Consider the following 18345-nt stretch of genomic DNA (forward strand, 5'->3'; position numbering starts at 1 on the left):
TTTCAGATTTGAGGTAAATAATACTTTTTTTGTAATTGGTGATGCGGGTTGCAGGAAAACGTTTTGAAGTTGAGTTTTTGGAATATAAAAGATATGCAAAGAAAGGTGTAAATATATATATATATATATATATATATATATATATATACTGCTCAAAAAAATAAAGGGAACACTTAAACAACACAATGTAACTCCAAGTCAATCACACTTCTTTGAACTCAAACTGTCCACTTAGGAAGCAAGACTGATTGACAATAAATTTCACATGCTGTTGTGCAAATGGAATAGACAAAAGGTGGAAATTATAGGCAATTAGCAAGACACCCCCCAATAAACGACTGGTTCTGCAGGTGGTGACCACAGACCACTTCTCAGTTCCTATGCTTCCTGGCTGATGTTTTGGTCACTTTTGAACGCTGGCGGTGCTCTCACTCTAGTGGTAGCATGAGACGGAGTCTACAACCCACACAAGTGGCTCAGGTAGTGCAGCTCATCCAGGATGGCACATCAATGCGAGCTGTGGCAAGAAGGTTTGATGTGTCTGTCAGCGTAGTGTCCAGAGCATGGAGGCGCTATCAGGAGACAGGCCAGTATATCAGGAGACGTGGAAGAGGCCGTAGGAGGGCAACAACCCAGCAGCAGGACCGCTACCTCCGCCTTTGTGCAAGGAGGATTAGGATGAGCACTGCCAGAGCCCTGCAAAATGACCTCCAGCAGGCCACAAATGTGCATGTGTCTGCTCAAACGGTCAGAAACAGACTCCATGAGGGTGGTATGAGGGCCCGACGTCCGCAGGTGGGGGTTGTGCTATCAGCCCAGCACCGTGCAGGACGTTTGGCATTTGCCAGAGAACACCAAGATTGGCAAATTCGCCACTGGCGCCTTGTGCTCTTCACAGATGGAAGCAGGTTCACACTAAGCACATGAGCACATGTGACAGACGTGACAGAGTCTGGAGACGCCGTGGAGAACGTTCTGCTGCCTGCAACATCCTCCAGCATGACCGGTTTGGCGGTGGGTCAGTCATGGTGTGGGGTGGCATTTCTTTGTGGGGCCGCACAGCCCTCCATGTGCTCGCCAGAGGTAGCCTGACTGCCATTAGGTACCGAGATGAGATCCTCAGACCCCTTGTGAGACCATATGCGGACACATGCACATTTGTGGCCTGCTGGAGGTCATTTTGCAGGGCTCTGGCAGTGCGCCTCCTGCTCAAAGGCGGAGGTAGCGGTCCTGCTGCTGGGTTGTTGCCCTCCTACGGCCTCCTCCACGTCTCCTGATGTACTGGCCTGTCTCCTGGTAGCGCCTCCATGCTCTGGACACTACGCTGACAGACACATCAAACCTTCTTGCCACAGCTCGCATTGATGTGCCATCCTGGATGAGCTGCACTACCTGAGCCACTTGTGTGGGTTGTAGACTCCGTCTCATGCTACCACTAGAGTGAGAGCTCCGCCAGCATTCAAAAGTGACCAAAACATCAGCCAGGAAGCATAGGAACTGAGAAGTGGTCTGTGGTCACCACCTCTAGAACCACTCATTTTTTGGGGGGGTCTTGCTAATTACCTATAATTTCCACCTGTTGTCTATTCCATTTGCACAACAGCATGTGAAATTTATTGTCAATCAGTGTTGCTTCCTAAGTGGACAGTTTGATTTCACAGAAGTGTGATTGACTTGGAGTTACATTGTGTTGTTTAAGTGTTCCCTTTATTTTTTTGAGCAGTGTAGATATACACACACACACGGGACACGACGAGGACAAAAGGAAGTCTGACTGCTATGCCATCTTGGAAGATATACTAGATGCATAATCTCGTTTCCCTTTAAATGATCAAAATTCCTTATTTTCAAAGCTATTCTGTATTGTAGCTATGTATTCCCAATATAATGTCTAGCTGGCTTGTGTTAGGAAATAAAGGAATCTGACCTGGCTGTTTGCATTGACAGGGACAGCCCCCTCCAGAGGGGGATGGGGACTCGGAGCAGAAGCAGGACCAGGGAGAGGACAAGAAACAGAAGGAGAACACAGCTTATGCCAAGAAGATGGTGATGCGTTTAGCAGGCCTGATGGGGATAGGGGGTGCCGTCGGCATGGTGTACGTATTCGGTGAGTCCGCCTGTTCCCTCCACTCTGTCAGAGCAGCAGCATGTCAAGGGCTGACACTTAACCAGCAGCACTAGTGAAGGTCATACTGAAGATAGTGGAGTGATTTGGGACACCCTCTCCTTGCTCTGTGGAATATTTCCTTTTAGGAGTGCATTCTTGATAACTTGTTTTGAGCTTTTGGTGAATGGGCATTTTGTATATTACTCGCCTTTCATCTCATCTCAATGGTGTAGAAGTTAGATCAGCTGTTTCTTTGCACTTGTCTTATGTCTTTCTCAAATGTGTTTAAATATATACACTGCTCAAAAAAATAAAGGGAACACTTAAACAACACAATGTAACTCCAAGTCAATCACACTTCTGTGAAATCAAATTGTCCACTTAGGAAGCAAGACTGATTGACAATACATTTCACATGCTGTTGTGCAAATGGAATAGACAACAGGTGGAAATTAAAGGCAATTAGCAAGACACCCCCAATAAAGGAGTGGTTCTGCAGGTGGTGACCACAGACCACTTCTCAGTTCCTATGCTTCCTGGCTGATGTTTTGGTCACTTTTGAATGCTGGCGGTGCTTTCACTCTAGTGGTAGCATGAGACGGAGTCTACAACCCACACAAGTGGCTCAGGTAGTGCAGCTCATCCAGGATGGCACATCAATGCGAGCTGTGGCAAGAAGGATTGCTGTGTCTGTCAGCGTAGTGTCCAGAGCATGGAGGCGCTACCAGGAGACAGGCCAGTACATCAGGAGACGTGGAGGAGGCCGTAGGAGGGCAACAACCCAGAAGCAGGACCGCTACCTCCGCCTTTGTGCAAGGAGGATCAGGAGGAGCACTGCCAGAGCCCTGCAAAATTACCTCCAGCGGGCCACAAATGTGCATGTGTCTGCTCAAATGGTCAGAAACAGACTCCATGGGGGTGGTATGAGGGCCCGACGTCCGCAGGTGGGGGTTGTGCTTACAGCCCAACACCGTGCAGGACGTTTGGTATTTGCCAGAGAACACCAAGATTGGCAAATTCGCCACTGGCGCCCTGTGCTCTTCACAGATGAAAGCAGGTTCACACTGAGCACATGTGACAGACGTGACAGTCTGGAGACGCCGTGGAGAACGTTCTGCTGCCTGCAACATCCTCCAGCATGACCGGTTTGGCGGTGGGTCAGTCATGGTGTGGGGTGGCATTTCTTTGGGGGGCCGCACAGCCCTCCATGGGCTGGCCAGAGGTAGCCTGACTGCCATTAGGTACCGAGATGAGATCCTCAGACCCCTTGTGAGACCATATGCTGGTGCGGTTGGCCCTGGGTTCCTCCTAATGCAAGACAATGCTAGACCTCATGTGGCTGGAGTGTGTCAGCAGTTCCTGCAAGAGGAAGGCATTGATGCTATGGACTGGCCCGCCCGTTCCCCAGACCTGAATCCAATTGAGCACATCTCGGACATCATGTCTCGCTCCACCAACGCCACGTTGCACCACAGACTGTCCAGGAGTTGGCGGATGCTTTAGTCCAGGTCTGGGAGGAGATCCCTCAGGAGACCATCCGCCACCTCATCAGGAGCATGCCCAGGCGTTGTAGGGTGGTCATACAGGCACGTGGAGGCCACACACACTACTGAGCCTCATTTTGACTTGTTTTAAGGACATTACATCAAAGTTGGATCAGCCTGTAGTGTGGTTTTCCACTTTAATTTTGAGTGTGACTCCAAATCCAGACCTCCATGGTTTGATAAATTTGATTTCCATTGATAATTTTTGTGTGATTTTGTAGTCAGCACATTCAACTATGTAAAGAAAAAAGTATTTAATAAGAAGATTTAATTCATTCAGATCTAGGATGTGTTATGTTAGTGTTCCCTTTATTTTTTTGAGCTGTGTGTATGTATGTATATATATATGTATATATGTATATATGTGTATATATATGTATATGTATATATATATATATATATATGTATATGTATGTATATGTATGTATATGTATGTATATATATATATGTATGTGTGTGTGTGTGTTTTTAAAGCGTGTCTGACTTTTCTGATCAAGTTACTGTTCAATAGCTGTTTAGGAATCAAATATTTAATTTCCTTGGCATATTCCAGTGTTATTGTACTTTCTGTCATTACTGTCAGCCTAGATGGATGGTAGAAGACATGACCATACTTGTCAAAAGGAATGGTTGAATGGTTCACGATGTCTGTCTCTTTTCTGAAACACATGACACATTGTGCGGTGCCGTATGCTTTTCAGAAGTAATTTGATTTGTGGACACATGGCATCTGATGCATGCAATAAATACTCATGTTTCAAACAAATAGATGTATAATACTATCATGAGTAATGTGTTTTTCCTCCCTATCTACAGGTAGCAATTCAGTGGATGAACAAGGAAACGCGGTATGTTGTCATTAACATGTTTAGATGTAGAATGTATGGTGTTTTGCCTTTATAGGACCAATTATTGAAAAGTAGAGGTGAAAGATTGCCAAATGAATTTCTGTAGAACTTCAAGCTGACAGTGGCTTGTTCCAGTGGGTTTTAAAGTGTGCATAATGGAAGGTGGTGACGTAAAATGACACACTTATCACACTTCTCAGGTAGATCCCATGTAGCTCGTCAATTGGTTCAAGCTAGCGCTTGCGGTGTGTATGGTTTCCCACAAGGCACATCAGGGACTAGAGGTGTGAGTCTGGGCAGGTGGCTACTTCAAAGAGCACACTTGTCAGGCTGCTGTGAGTGGAGTGTGCCAGGCCTCTTAGTGCTGGATCCCACACTTGTCCCTGCAGACTGGAGGAGCTGTGTTTAATTTGAGGTCTTTGGGTGTCACTGTGAGAGAAGTCCAAGGATCCTGTTCTCATCCTCTATTGCTTCCTCTCTGGAACCAGAGGAGCATAAAGTCTGCAACACCTTTCCAAGGCTCAGCTTTTATGTGAATTCTCGATCCCTGACTGAATTGATGTCCATTTACTCAACAATTTGTGAATGAAAACCTTATCATAGTACATGAGGTGACCAGCTACTTACCTAATATTAAGGTTTCTTGTGCTTACAGCAATGTATCACCATTTTACTATAAGTTACACCCAATCAGACGGTAAAATATAATCCAAAAGCCACTGAAGGAGCTTGCCTCAAGATGAACATACTGTAGTTGGCGGAGATGACTCTTGTAATCACTAATGTTTTCAGAGGCATTAGCTTGGGCAGGATGTGTGGAATGAGAACAGGATGGTGGGCGACGTCCTTCTCAGGGCACATGTTTTAGGTAACTGTATGTGCCAGGGGTTAGCGCTGTGGGTTTGGGGACTTTGACATTTCCTAGGGCTCACTTCATCACCAAAGACCCTCATTTGGTGTTTTATAGTTAACCTGTGGCCACTTCAAAGGGCACATTTCTCAGGCTGCTGTGATTTGAGGAATGTGGGCCTCATGTGATGTGGCCTTCTGCCACGGGTTAGAGGTGTGGGATTGGGAAGGTGGGCACTTGAAAGAGCACACTTCTCTTACTTCAAAGGGCACACTTATCAGGCTGTGAGTGGAGTGTGCCAGACCTCTTGGTGCTGGATCCAACACTTCCCCTTAGACTGGAGGAGCTGTGTCAATTGGAACCCTTTGGGTGTCAGTGCGAGAAGGAGCTGGATCCTGTTGACATCTCTATGGATTCCTCTCCGGAACCAGAACAGCCTAACGTGAACGTCTGGCCCACATGTCCAATGGAAGAGTCCTAAGGTAGATTAATGCAGTTGCATCCAAGGGCCATCTTGTACAGCAGCATATTTGGGCTTTGCATTCATCAGTAGCCAGAGGTTTTAAGGCTGAACATGCTACTGAAAACATGACTAGTCTTCTACACTTATGAGTTTCTGTGGGGAGGAAATTAGGTGTTCATTCTTGTACTGAGGGACATCAGTAGCTCTACAACCAAGTCTTAGGTTAAATGGTTGATTTGGTCCTGTTTGGTCAGATGATATCCTGGTCTGTGGTTCTACACCTCTGGCACACTTCCTCATGAAGTGTTGCCCATGTCCTGCCTTAAGTGAGACCAAGCCACCAAAGGCTACACTTCTCAGGAGATTGTGGCCTGTGTCAGTGGTAAAAGGTTTGGGGTACTTCAAAGAGCACACTTATTTCACTTCTCATGCACTGTTGTTCACTTTACAGTTTAAGCTTGTTCCCACTTCAAAAGGCACACTTGTTAGGTTGCTGTGAGTTGTGGCCTACTTCCAGAGGTTAGAGCTCTGGGTTTGGAACTTTGCTGTAGGTGGGCACTTAAGAGTAAGCTTTTCTCACCTATCACCCACGTCAAAGGGCTCTTGTGGGCACACTTGTCAGGCTGCTGTGAGTGGAGTGTGCAAGGCTTCTGGGTGCTAGATCCCACCCATGTCCCCCTCAGACTGGAGGAGCTGTGTTGGATGTCTTTGTGTGTCACTGTGAGAAAAGGAGCTGGACCCTGTTCTCATCTCTATGGCTTCCTCTCAGGAAGCAGAGGAGCCTAATGTCTGGAACGCCTGTCTGATGGAAGGCTGCAAGGGTAAATTTAATGCAGTAACATTTCAAGGCCAATGTACAGCAGCATATCTTTGGCTTTGCATTAATGCAGTTGCCTCAAGGTTCTAAGGCTGAACATGCTAGTGAAAGCATGACTAGTCATCTACACTGAGTTTCTGGGGGGGATAAAATAAGGAGGCACTCAATTTTGTACTGAGTGACATCAGTAATTCTACAGCCTTATTGTATGTCAAGTAGCCTTTGGATTGGGTTCTGTTTGGCTCCCATTTTCCCCTGTTTTGCAATCGATTAAAACTATTATCTTGTAATATGAGAAACAATTTTGTCACTCGGGCAGTGGTCACCAACCGGTTGATTGCGATCGACTGGTCGACCATCAAGGCATTCCTAGTCGATCGGCAAACATTTCTGTAGAAAAGCTCACGAGAAAGGCTTGTGCTCATTTTAATAAAATGTATTATTCCTATTGCGCTGTTGGCGGTAGGTGCACTTGATTCAGAAGCCCTGTAGGCAAAGTGTTTCCATTTTTGAACCAATAAATCGGATAGCTCAAATCACCATTCCTACAGCTTCCTCGGCCACAGCATACTTGGCTAAGTGAGATTTCATAACTTTTAAAACCATGATCAGAGAGAGACTGTCAAATACAGCAAAGAGTGACTTAATGTCTTAAGTATTTATTAATTCAGCGCTGTCAACACTTTTTGTTCCACACTATTACAAAGCTTAAAAGCACTTCTCCCTACTTCCATTTGCTTCTGCAGATACAATGAGTGAATAGCCAAGTGTATCGATAGCCCTCAGGTCATAGGAACAACATTAATTTATGCGTGAGGAAGATGCAGTGCGACTCAAGTTTGGCCTTCAGGTCGACGACTGTCCCCTCCCTCTGGTCAGTCTCGAAGAAGAGAGCATGGACTGTGACTGAAGGTCACTGACGTCATGATTTGACCACGTTTTTTGTCTCTCCAGAGTTCCCAGTTGTCTTGAAAGCACCTTGATCATCAGATGCATGTACCATCAGTCCTGTAAAATAAAAAAAGCAAATATTCAATTTATGCTCAGCTGTGCCTCGCAAGTGCTACACCAACTGATTCATTTTGTTATCAAAGCTCGAGTTTTGAAATATGTTGTCTGAGAAGAACAATATTGGTAGGCCAGGCATATAGCCAATATGCTGTGAATAATATATTAGGCCTACTGCACAAACATCCATTCCTACAGAACTGTTTTTAGTAGGTTAATGTTCTTTTTAAGTTAAAAAAAATTCTGAGCGATAGATCTCGGCTTGCTTTTTGACTATAAAAGTGATCATGACTCAAAAGATTGACCACTGCTCTAGGTGTTGGACAAGTTTCTGCTGAATTTCCAAAAAAGATTTTTAAAAATCCGGCATTGAGCAATTTTCACGTCTGCTGAGCGCAAACTTGAATGTTGTGAAAATTCTGTGCACATTGACGGCCTACCGGGGAACAGTGGGTTAACTGCCTTGTTCAGGGGCAGAACGACAGAGTTTTACCTTGTCAGCTCGGGGATTCGAACCAGCAACCGTTCGGTTACTGGCCCAACGCTCTAACCGCTAGGCTACCTGCAGCCCCTATTTGTTCATAATGTAGGCCTACTGGAGTGGCCTACGATTAAACAATAAAACTATGGGGAAAATGCATTCAATAACATCTTAACATGCAAATAGCTGTTCTATCATTCAGCCTACAGTAGCTGCAAATGAGTGGTGTTCAATGTAAGCCTACATTCCATGAGACTTTTGTGAAAAAAACATGCAGGGCTCGACATTAACCTGTTCATCCACTTGTCCTTCAGACAAGGAGGTGACTGAATGTTTGATTCAAGAAACCACGACAAAATAAAATGCATTATTATTCCTATAGCATTTATTACAGAGAATCACAGAAATTATGCTACCTTCTTATTCAAGCCTGTCTCAAAATATAATCTCATTACCAGACTCCCTTTTCAAAGATCTCTAGAAATGCACAGGTTTTGCGCTCTTGTAGAAAGCTTTCACTTCCCCATTGCTGAGTACCAATTATCTATAACTTGGCTATTAACTCACTAACTGGCCAAGGATATGAACAAATGTGCGCACTTGGCAACATGCAGCTCTCGCTTTGATCTCTAAACAAGAGCATCTACTCACGACCGCTCATGCTGTAAACAACGAGAATGGCACAGCTCCATGTGTGACAATGAGTGAAGTTCAATCTCGTGCTTCTCTGCGCAGGCAGTCCTGGGGAGCTGCAAGCAGCTTAGAGGGAACATTGGTGACAACCAATTCTCATTCCTTTCACTAGCTCAAGCAACATCTCTTATAATGCTCCTTCCCAGTTGCTGTGAGGGTCTATGGTCTCATACATCCATCTTGTACACTCTAGTTGTTTTTCTTGAGCTGCATTGTTGCTCAAGGGCTTGTATGTAAGCATTTCACGGTAAGGTCTTCACCTGTTGTATTTGGCGCATGTGACCAATAACATTTGATTTGAACTATTTTCATCTCTCAGAGCAATGAGTGGGCACTTCCTGATGTTTTGTGAGTTCCCATGGCCATCCTGTTGCTGTTTCGGGAACATGGCCTGCCCCTGGTCTCCCGGGCCTTTGCCCCAGTGTTGTAACGAGGTGTGAATGGCCCCTAAATGAGCACTCGCACACCTCGTACAATGTCAACCTCCTCTGAAAGCCCAATTTGGCAAACCCAAGTCTTTTCTGAGTTATTTCACTGCTCTGTGTTAGAAGTGGTTCTTGAGAGATGTTTTAATGGTCCAGACAAGCTCTAGTCAGAGCAGAGGCAAGGAATATTTATGCTCTAGCAGCATTCTGCTTGTTTTTACAGTTGAAGTTGGAAGTTTACATACATTTGATTTGATTGAGCGCAACCTAAGTGTATTTATATAGCCCTTCTTACATCAGCTGATATCTCAAAGTGCTGTACAGAAACCCAGCCTAAAACCCCAAACAGCAAGCAATGCAGGTGTAGAAGCACGGTGGCTAGGAAAAACTCCCTAGAAAGGCCAAAACCTAGGAAAAAACCTAGAGGAACCAGGCCAGAGAGGGGCCAGTCCTCTGCTGGCTGTGCCGGGTGGAGATTATAACAGAACATGGCCAAGATGTTCATAAATTACCAGCATGGTCAAATAATAATGATCACAGTAGTTGTCGAGGGTGCAGCAAGTCAGCACCTCAGGAGTAAATGTCAGTTGGCATTTGTGTCAGTTGAGTATTTCTACCGCTTTTGCAGTCTCTAGAGAGTTGAAATAAGCAGGTCTGGGACAGGTAGCATGTCCGGTGAACAGGTCAGGGTTCCATAGCCGCAGGCAGAACAGTTGAAACTGGATCAGTAGCACGGCCAGGTGGACTGGGGACAGCAAGGAGTCATCATGCCAGGTAGTCCTGACACTCCTGGGCCAGACTACACTCAATCATATGACCCACTGAAGAGATGAGTCTTCAGTAAAGACTTAAAGTTGAGACAGAGTCTGTGTCTCTCACATGGGTAGGCAGACCATTCCATAAAAATGGAGCTCTATAGGAGAGAGCCCTGCCTCCAGCTGTTTGCTTAGAAATTCTAGGGACAATTAAGAGGCCTGCGTCTTGTGACCGTAGCGTACGTGTAGGTATGTACGGCAGGACCAAATCGAAAAGATAGGTAGGCGCAAGCCCATGTAATGCTTTGTAGGTTAGCAGTAAAACCTTGAAATAAGCCTTTGCCTTAACAGGAAGCCTGTGTGTGTGTGTGTATATATATTTTTTTATTAACTTGTTTATCAACCACTCAACAAATTTCTTGTGAACTAACTAGTTTTTGGCAAGTTGGTTATCTACTTTGGCTACTTTGTGCATGACGCAAGTAATTTTCCCAACAATTGTTTACTGACAGAGTATTTAACTTCTAATTCACTGTATCACAATTCCAGTGGGTCAGAAGTTTACATACGCTAAGTTGACTGCCTTTAAACAGCTTTGAAAATTCCTGAAAATTGTCATGGCTTTAGAAGCTTCTGACAGGCTAATTGACATCATCTGAGTCATTTGGTGTACCTGTGGAAGTATTTCAAGTCTACCTTCAAACTCAGTGCCTCTTTGCTTGACATCATGGGAAAATAAATCAGCCAAGACCTCCAGGAAAAAAAAAATGTAGACCTCAACAAGTCTGGTTCATCCAAATGCCTGAAGGTACCACGTTCATCTGTACAAACAATAGTACGCAAGTATAAACACCATAGGACCATGCAGCCGTCGTACAGCTCAGGAAGGAGACTCGTTCTGTCTCCTAGAGATGAACGTACTTTGGTGCAAATCAATCCCAGAACGACAGCAAAGGACCTTGTGAAGATGCTAGAGGAAACTGGTACAAAAGTATATCCACAGTAAAACGAGTCCCAATATCGACAACCTGAAAGGCCGCTCAGCAAGGAAGAAGCCATTGCTCCAAACCGCCATAAAAAGCCAGATTACGGTTTGCAACTGCACATGGGGTCAAAGATCGTACTTTTTGGAGAAATGTCCTCTGGTCTGATGATACAAAAATAGAACTGTTTGATCATAATGACCATCGTTATGTTTGGAGGAGAAAGCGGGAGGCTTGCAAGCCGAAGAACACCATCCCAACTGTGAAGCTCGAGGGTGGCAGCATCATGTTGTGGGGGTGCTTTGCTGCAGGATGGACTGGTGCACTTCACAAAATATATGGGATCATGAGGCAGGAAAATTGTGGATATATTGAAGCAACATCTCAAGAGATCAGTCAGGAAGTTAAAGCTTGGGTCGTCCAAATTGACAATGACCCCAAGCATACTTACAAAGCTGTGGCAAAATGGCTTGAGGACAACAAAGTCAAGGTATTGGAGTGGCCATCACAAAGCCTGGACCTCAATCCTATAGAAAATTTGTGGGCAGAACTGAAAACGCGTGTGCAAGCAAGGAGGCCTACAAACCTGACTCGGTTACACCAGCTCTGTCAGGAGGAATGGGCCAAAATTCACCCAACTTATTGTGGGAAGCTTGTGGAAGGCTACGTGAAACATTTGACCCAAGTTAAACAATTTAAAGGCAATGCTACCAAATACTAATTGAGTGTATGTAAACTTCTGACCCACTGGGAATGTGATGAAAGAAATAAAATCTGAAATCATTCTCTCTACTATTATTCTGACATTTCACATTCTTAAAATAAAGTGGTGATCCTAACTGACCTAAAACAGGGAATTTTTACTAGTATTGAATTTCAAGAATTGTGAATGTATTTGGCTAAGGTGTATGTAAACTTCAGACTCCAACTGGTAGCTCTTCTTGAGAGTGCATGATATTCAAGGTTAGTTCCATTTAATTAGGTTAATTATAAAATCAGGGGCATGGCAATAAGGTAAATTCATTGATAATGATTTGTTTATGAATTTCGACTAATGTCCTGAACAGACTCCAACCCTGACTAGCTTAAGCATACGTTACACTATTGGTTTTGGAAAGGAAGGTGGAAATGCTGGACAATATGTACTAGACATTACCGACATAGGAGTTGATACGACTCAGTCATATGCCTGCCTTTCCTAAGCTTATCTCTGACTGAGATGTCTAGTCTGAGTGCTTTAAATTCCAAGGTTGGAGGCCAGCAAATAATCTCTTGGGCTCTACGCAAACGGAGCCAACAGAGGTTAGTTTGCATGGCTCGCTACGTAGTTCTACGTACATTTGTGCAGCTGAATATTTGGAACGCAACGCAAACGGACTTCCGACGCCGTTTGCGTAGACTGTGTTGACCTCTTTAGGGCAAGTGTAAAGGATGATTTCTCATTCTCCTTACACAGCCACAAGAGGGCACACTAGGCTGAGTTATCATCATCATCATGTGTTTACCTTTTTCCCCATTGGCCCATCACCTTACCTTTGCCCTAATATACAGGTTTACCTGGCACATTATAAAATTAATCGAATATAATTGGGAAATAAGTCACTATAACTGCTTATCTAAATCATGTACAGTGTCAGTGATCAAATGATGTACGTTATATAAGGGAAACTCCTTATGACCAGGCAGCAGGGGGCGTAGTTGTGTAGTCTGTCTCCAACTACTGCAACCCCCTCAGGGCAGCCTTGTTAGGGTTGAAGGGGGATAAAACTGCTACAGCCCACAACCTCTGTTCCCATGTGGTGGCCCCAGCGTGCAGCATGTGGTGGCCCCCGGCTGGTTCTCTCTCGCCGGGCGTGCAGGCAGACCCCCAGGTGGCAGATGCAGCTGAATATTCATCAGCTGGGAGATTTAATTTGCCTGGTAATTGGTGGGCTTGTGTGGAGCGCTGCTGAAAGTGTCACCACGAGGGAGGGGCCAGGGGGAGGGTTACACATAAGCATGACTGCACATAACGCACAGAGACATGCAGCAGCTCCCCCGGTTCAATATACTAGATATTATTACACACTACACACTTGTCTGTCCAGGCGGAGAGTAGAATGTGAGTGGTTTGGACGGTCTTGGTGTCTTTGCTCTCAAGGAGAAAAATGGCTCTCCTTTTTTTAAATTTTGGTACATTAGTTCCTGCCTAAGAACTGTTAAGAAGACTTTGAAGCATTGGTACAGATTTTCTGTTCTGTTCAGATCAGGGGTCTGCCCCTGGGCCAAAACCGGTCCACCAGTGATTTGGGGTCTGTCAAATCAGCAGGAATTCAACTAATAACTAGTTTATTTTAGGAAAACTGTTCCCAGGTATCCCCACAAAAAAAAGATGTGATCGTGTCTCGATGTAATCAAGGTATGAAATGATTGTTATTTACAAATCTCTTTTTAGGCATGCAGTGGACAAATGTATTATTTTCTGACCCCCTGACCATTTTTGTTGACAAAAATTGACCTGTGTCTGAATCTATAGCCTACCCCTGGTTTAGATGCATAGGAGAGATTAAATGCTAACTAGCCTGGATGGCTATCAACTTCAATTAAGAAATATTCACTAGTATTTGAGGTGTTGTGGCGGTTTGGACCCCGCTGAATTGGCTGACACTGACGTTTGAACATCAACACAACCACAAAATGTCATGTTATTTACCTTATGCATTTGCCATATATTGTATTCATGTCAAGAGTTTCTGTCAACAGTACCGTCTGATTGACACTGACCTGGCAATCACGCAAGTGTGTGAAGTGGACCGTTTCTCACTGTCCTCCTGTCTTCTCTTTCAGATTCCAGATCAGTTTGACAATGGTGAGTTTCCCCAATGACTGACGCTACCTGTGGTATTCAGTCTAATCCATAAGGTGTTTTGGATAGGTTTTCTTTTCTCAAAGTTGAGTTAGCTTCGAGATCAGTTTTTTTATTTTGGTGTCTGAGGCTTTTGGCACACCTGCATTCCCCAACATCTGTTCCTGGGCTGTAAAAGGATATCACATTACATCAGTTGTGTTTTATAGCTGAAGTAAAGGCTACATAAACATGAAATAACGAAGTTCAGACAGCTGTTGGTGGTTAACTTGTGAAGTCTTAGCCATGTTTACAGTTCCCTTAGATTTGTCAATAAAAAATGAGCGAGCTTGTGGGCTGTGTTTGCTTGACCTCTACCATCTAATACCCAACATATCCATACCATGTTCACAACACCCTCCCCCCATTCATTGACAGTGGTTCAGATAAGCCCCCCCCCCCCCCCCCCCCTCTAACTTGCCTGGTCTGCTGTCAGCCTAAGATTGCAGGCAGGGGGTTGTATGATCGATCAACCCACTGAGAAATGCCACCTTGCAGGGGTCCCACACGCAATACCAAACACCCCCTTTGTGTGTGACTACCACCCTGTACACCCACCCCTCATATGCCCCTCAGTCATCCCTATAAACTGCCATAAAATGCTATAAACCTGGTGGGAAGGGCCACATGACAAGACCGACACACAGGAAAATGGAAATGACATTGTGTTTCTCTCCATTTTTAAGTTGTGTTACAACCCATTAGTTTCCCCAATAGATTAGTAGTCCTAGATGTCTGTTCCGTTGGTATTTTCATTGTTGTCGTCCCCCCCCCCCCATCCCTCTGAGTGCACGTTTGGTCAGTGTGGAGCTGAGGGAGAATGTGTATCGTTCTCCTGGCTATGCTGTTGAAATGACAGGAGGGCAGAGCAGGGGGACTGAGTCGCGCGGTGCCTCCCTCCCTGCTTCAAAGCTGTGCTAATGCCGGGGACAGCTGCGGTCCTTTCTAAAAATGTTCTATCCAACAGAACATGGGGAAGTCTCCTCTTTTAAACGCGTAACAATGTTATACAAATAATTACTTCATTAATTCCTCACGCTGTCACGCTCCCCAAAGTCCACTACGTCTCTCTATCTGGGAACGTTGCTGCGTTTCTTTTATTACCTTAATGCCCAGAGTGCTGCTACAGCTGCTGTGATTGGCCAGCCCAAATGCACCCACAGCGTTCAATACCCCTACTGACGGCCTGAGGAGGAGCCCCCGGAGGAGTGTAGAGGGAGCATTACAGCCCACTGCCCACGCGCCCCTCCAACCCAAGTTGTAGAAGGCAAATGAAGGGGGGCAGCCTGGATGGGTCCTCAGGGACCCGGTGAGTTGTGGTCTGGCCTGCAAACAGGCGTGCTTGTGAGACCCGTGTCGCCATGCCAAGTGATGGTATCCAGAGCACCGGCATTATGCTGAGGAGGAGCGTTGGACGCTGTGACTGTGATGAGCTCCCCAAAAAGCACCCTGTTGAGGCCACTGGTGTGTGACATGCAGGACTGCTTTCAAAGTACTCACCGAGATTGGAAAGTGTTGCTTTCTCATGTGTACTGTGGATCTAAGAAACGGTCTTGATGCAGTATGCAATCAATCGGTACACACCAGATGTTTAGGGGGAGGTGAAAAATGTATTGCTTTAATCTTCAAGCACTATTATTAGGCTTAAATCACTGACTTGTACTTTTCAGAGTCATTTCATGACTTGGAAGACCTCATCTCTTCCGGTCCATTTTATCAGATGGATTCACCCTCTGTGTCGCAGTTAGTATCCCACAGCTAGGATCCTCAGAGCGTGTTTGGCTGTGAGTTGAGGGGCTGTTCTGTACGACCTCCGTGTTTGCTCGCTCTGACAGAGACGTAAAGCCCCTAGGAGGATAAAGACCACCAGGGCTCCAAACAAACTAACCAACCCAGCCTGCCTCCTGTACCTACTGGCCCAACCAACAGCCTGTGTCCCTAAGCCGGGTATTCTAACAGAAGGGCCCCCTGCCCCCCACCTTACCCCCACTGCAAAGAGCGAGGCCGGACGACCGTTTGTCATGGCCCAAGAAAGAAGTGATTGACAGCGTGGGCCAAAAGAGAAAAGAAAAGCAAGAGCGCCCCCCTGCCCAAAAAAAGAATATGGGGGAGAAGAAAGGCAATTGAGTAATAATGGCCTTAAGCAAACTAGCAGAGCATATGCCACCCCGGTCGAGGATTAAAGGAGGCCTTTGTTGTGTCCGGAGGCCCGACCATCGATCTTCCTCCTCACCTCCCTTGTTCCCTCCCTACTTCTCCCCTGTTTAAATTGACATTCTCTCCCGAGAGCAACATAGCCTTTCCACTGGCCACTATGGCTTGACTCTATTACACTGGAAAACAAGGTTAGGAGGAGGCTGCCTGACCAGAGTGCTGCTGCTTGTTAAAGCCTACTTTTCTGGCCTTCCTTTCAGAGTCAGTCGGTCCCAACTGTGGAAACGGACTGCTTTGTTTTTGCTATAATGCTTTTGATGAGACTGAATTTGATCAGTCATAATGACAGCCAACAGTTACCAATGGAGAAAATGGAATGCCTATGCCCCTGACTAATTGGCCAGAAATTGAGGTAGCTTCCCCACCTCACTCATCGTTGGAGGACCCACGGTGGCCTGGCTGACAAATATTCATCTCCTCACCATCCTTTTCCTGTCATCCTCCTTTCAATCTCACCCCTCCACTACTATCCCCCTTACCCATATTCCACATTTGCGCACACATACTCTCATGCATGCATACACATGCCTCTGCAACCCCCGTCCCTCTGCGGGGGGGGGGGGGGTGTAACGATCCCCAGCCTGGCTTGGCTCTGCGCTCCCATGGGAGAGGTTTGTCAACGTGGTCGGTCACAGTCCCACGCTCTCTGGAAGAGTATGTACCTCCCAGGCCAGATGAAACAGGCATACGCAGACTGGTTAGGGGGGTGTTTAACCAGGTCACCCACTCCTAGGCCTGCTGTTACTGGGCTGGGGGACTCAGAGGGGCCTGCCTGGTTAAACACACTGTGGCTGCAGGCAGGCCGGACACTATAGGCCCGTAGAGACCTACTCCGTCTCTCTCTCTCTCCCTCTCTGTCCCAAATGACTTCACACACCAGAGTCACCTGGCTGCATGGTTTAGCTGAGTGGTAGCATTTTCCATGAATTTACTGAGATGTTATTTGTTGGGACCAATGCTGCAGTCCCCGACGCTGCGGTCTTAAAGCAGTAATCAGTCATAGAAACAAAGCTTTTTAACAAACCAGGGAAACTGCTAAGGGATGGGGCTGGAGAAATGTAACCACTCATTCAGCTATGGATGCAAGGACTAACCATTCGTGCTATGTATTGTTTGACATTTTCTGATATGCCACACCTGTCAGGTAAATGGATTAGCTTGGCAAAAGAGAAATGCTGTTGACAGGGATATAAACAAATTTGCGTTTGCGAGAAATAAGCTTTTTGTGCATGTGGAACATTTCTGGGATCTTTGATTTCATCTCTTGAAACATGGAACCAACACTTGTTGCGTTTTATTTTTGTTCTGTGTATGTAGCAACTGCTGATTGCTCTTTTTTTTTTTTTTTTTTTTTTTTTTTGTAATTTGTTAGGACTGCGGCTGTGTACATTCTACCACCACCAGAGTTGGCTTGAGATGCTCAATAACTCCTATGGTCAATACATATATACAGTACCAGTCAAGAGTTTGGACACACCTACTCATTCCAGGGTTCTTTTTTTATTTTATTTTTTTACTATTTTCTACATTGTAGAAATAATAGTGAAGACATCAAAACTATGAAATAACACAAAGAATCATGTAGTAACCCAAAGTGTTAAACAAATCAAAATATATTTGTGCCTTGACAGCTTTGCACACTTGGCATTCTCTCAACCAGCTTCATGAGGTAGTTACCTGGAATGCATTTCAATTAACAGGTGTGCCTTAAGTTAATTTGTGGAATTTCCTTAATGCGTTTGAGCCAATCACTTGTGTTGTGATGAGGTAGGGGTGGTATACATAAGATAGCCCTATTTGGTAAAATACCAATTCCAGAGCAGCTCAAATAAGCAAGAGAAATGACAGTCCATCATTACTTTAAGACATAAAGGTCAATCAATTAAGGAAAATTTCAAGAACTTTGAAAGTTTCTTCAAGTGCAGTCGCAACAACCAAGTGTGATGATGAAACATCTGCCACAGGATAGGAAGACCCAGAGTTAGCTCTGCTGCAGCGGATAAGTTCATTAGATTTACCAGCCTCAAATTGCACCCCGAATAAATGCTTTACATTGTTCAAGTAACAGACACTTCTCAACATCAACTGTTCAGAGGAGACTATGTGAATCAGGCCTTCGTGGTTGAATTGCTGCAAAGAAACCACTACTAAAGGACACCAATAAGAAGAGACCTGCTTGGGCCAAGAAACACATCCAATGGACATTAGACTGGTGGAAATCTGTCCTTTGGTCTGAGTCCAAATTTGAGATTTTTGGTTCCAACCGCTGTGTC

General features: G+C 45.3%; 1 protein-coding gene across 1 annotated transcript in view; it reads left to right on the plus strand.

Moving 5' to 3' along the window:
* Positions 1-18345, plus strand: part of LOC129821950 (mitochondrial import inner membrane translocase subunit TIM50-like) — a 35077-nt gene that overhangs the window by 5630 nt on the left and 11102 nt on the right. Inside the window, exons 2-4 of the mRNA XM_055879722.1 lie at positions 1948-2107; positions 4468-4499; positions 13801-13822. Coding sequence (XP_055735697.1) covers positions 1948-2107; positions 4468-4499; positions 13801-13822 — 214 coding nt within the window. The remainder of the gene's footprint in view (positions 1-1947; positions 2108-4467; positions 4500-13800; positions 13823-18345) is intronic.

Source organism: Salvelinus fontinalis, chromosome 24 (genome assembly GCF_029448725.1).
Source record: "Salvelinus fontinalis isolate EN_2023a chromosome 24, ASM2944872v1, whole genome shotgun sequence".
In the NCBI taxonomy this organism is placed as follows: domain Eukaryota; kingdom Metazoa; phylum Chordata; class Actinopteri; order Salmoniformes; family Salmonidae; genus Salvelinus; species Salvelinus fontinalis.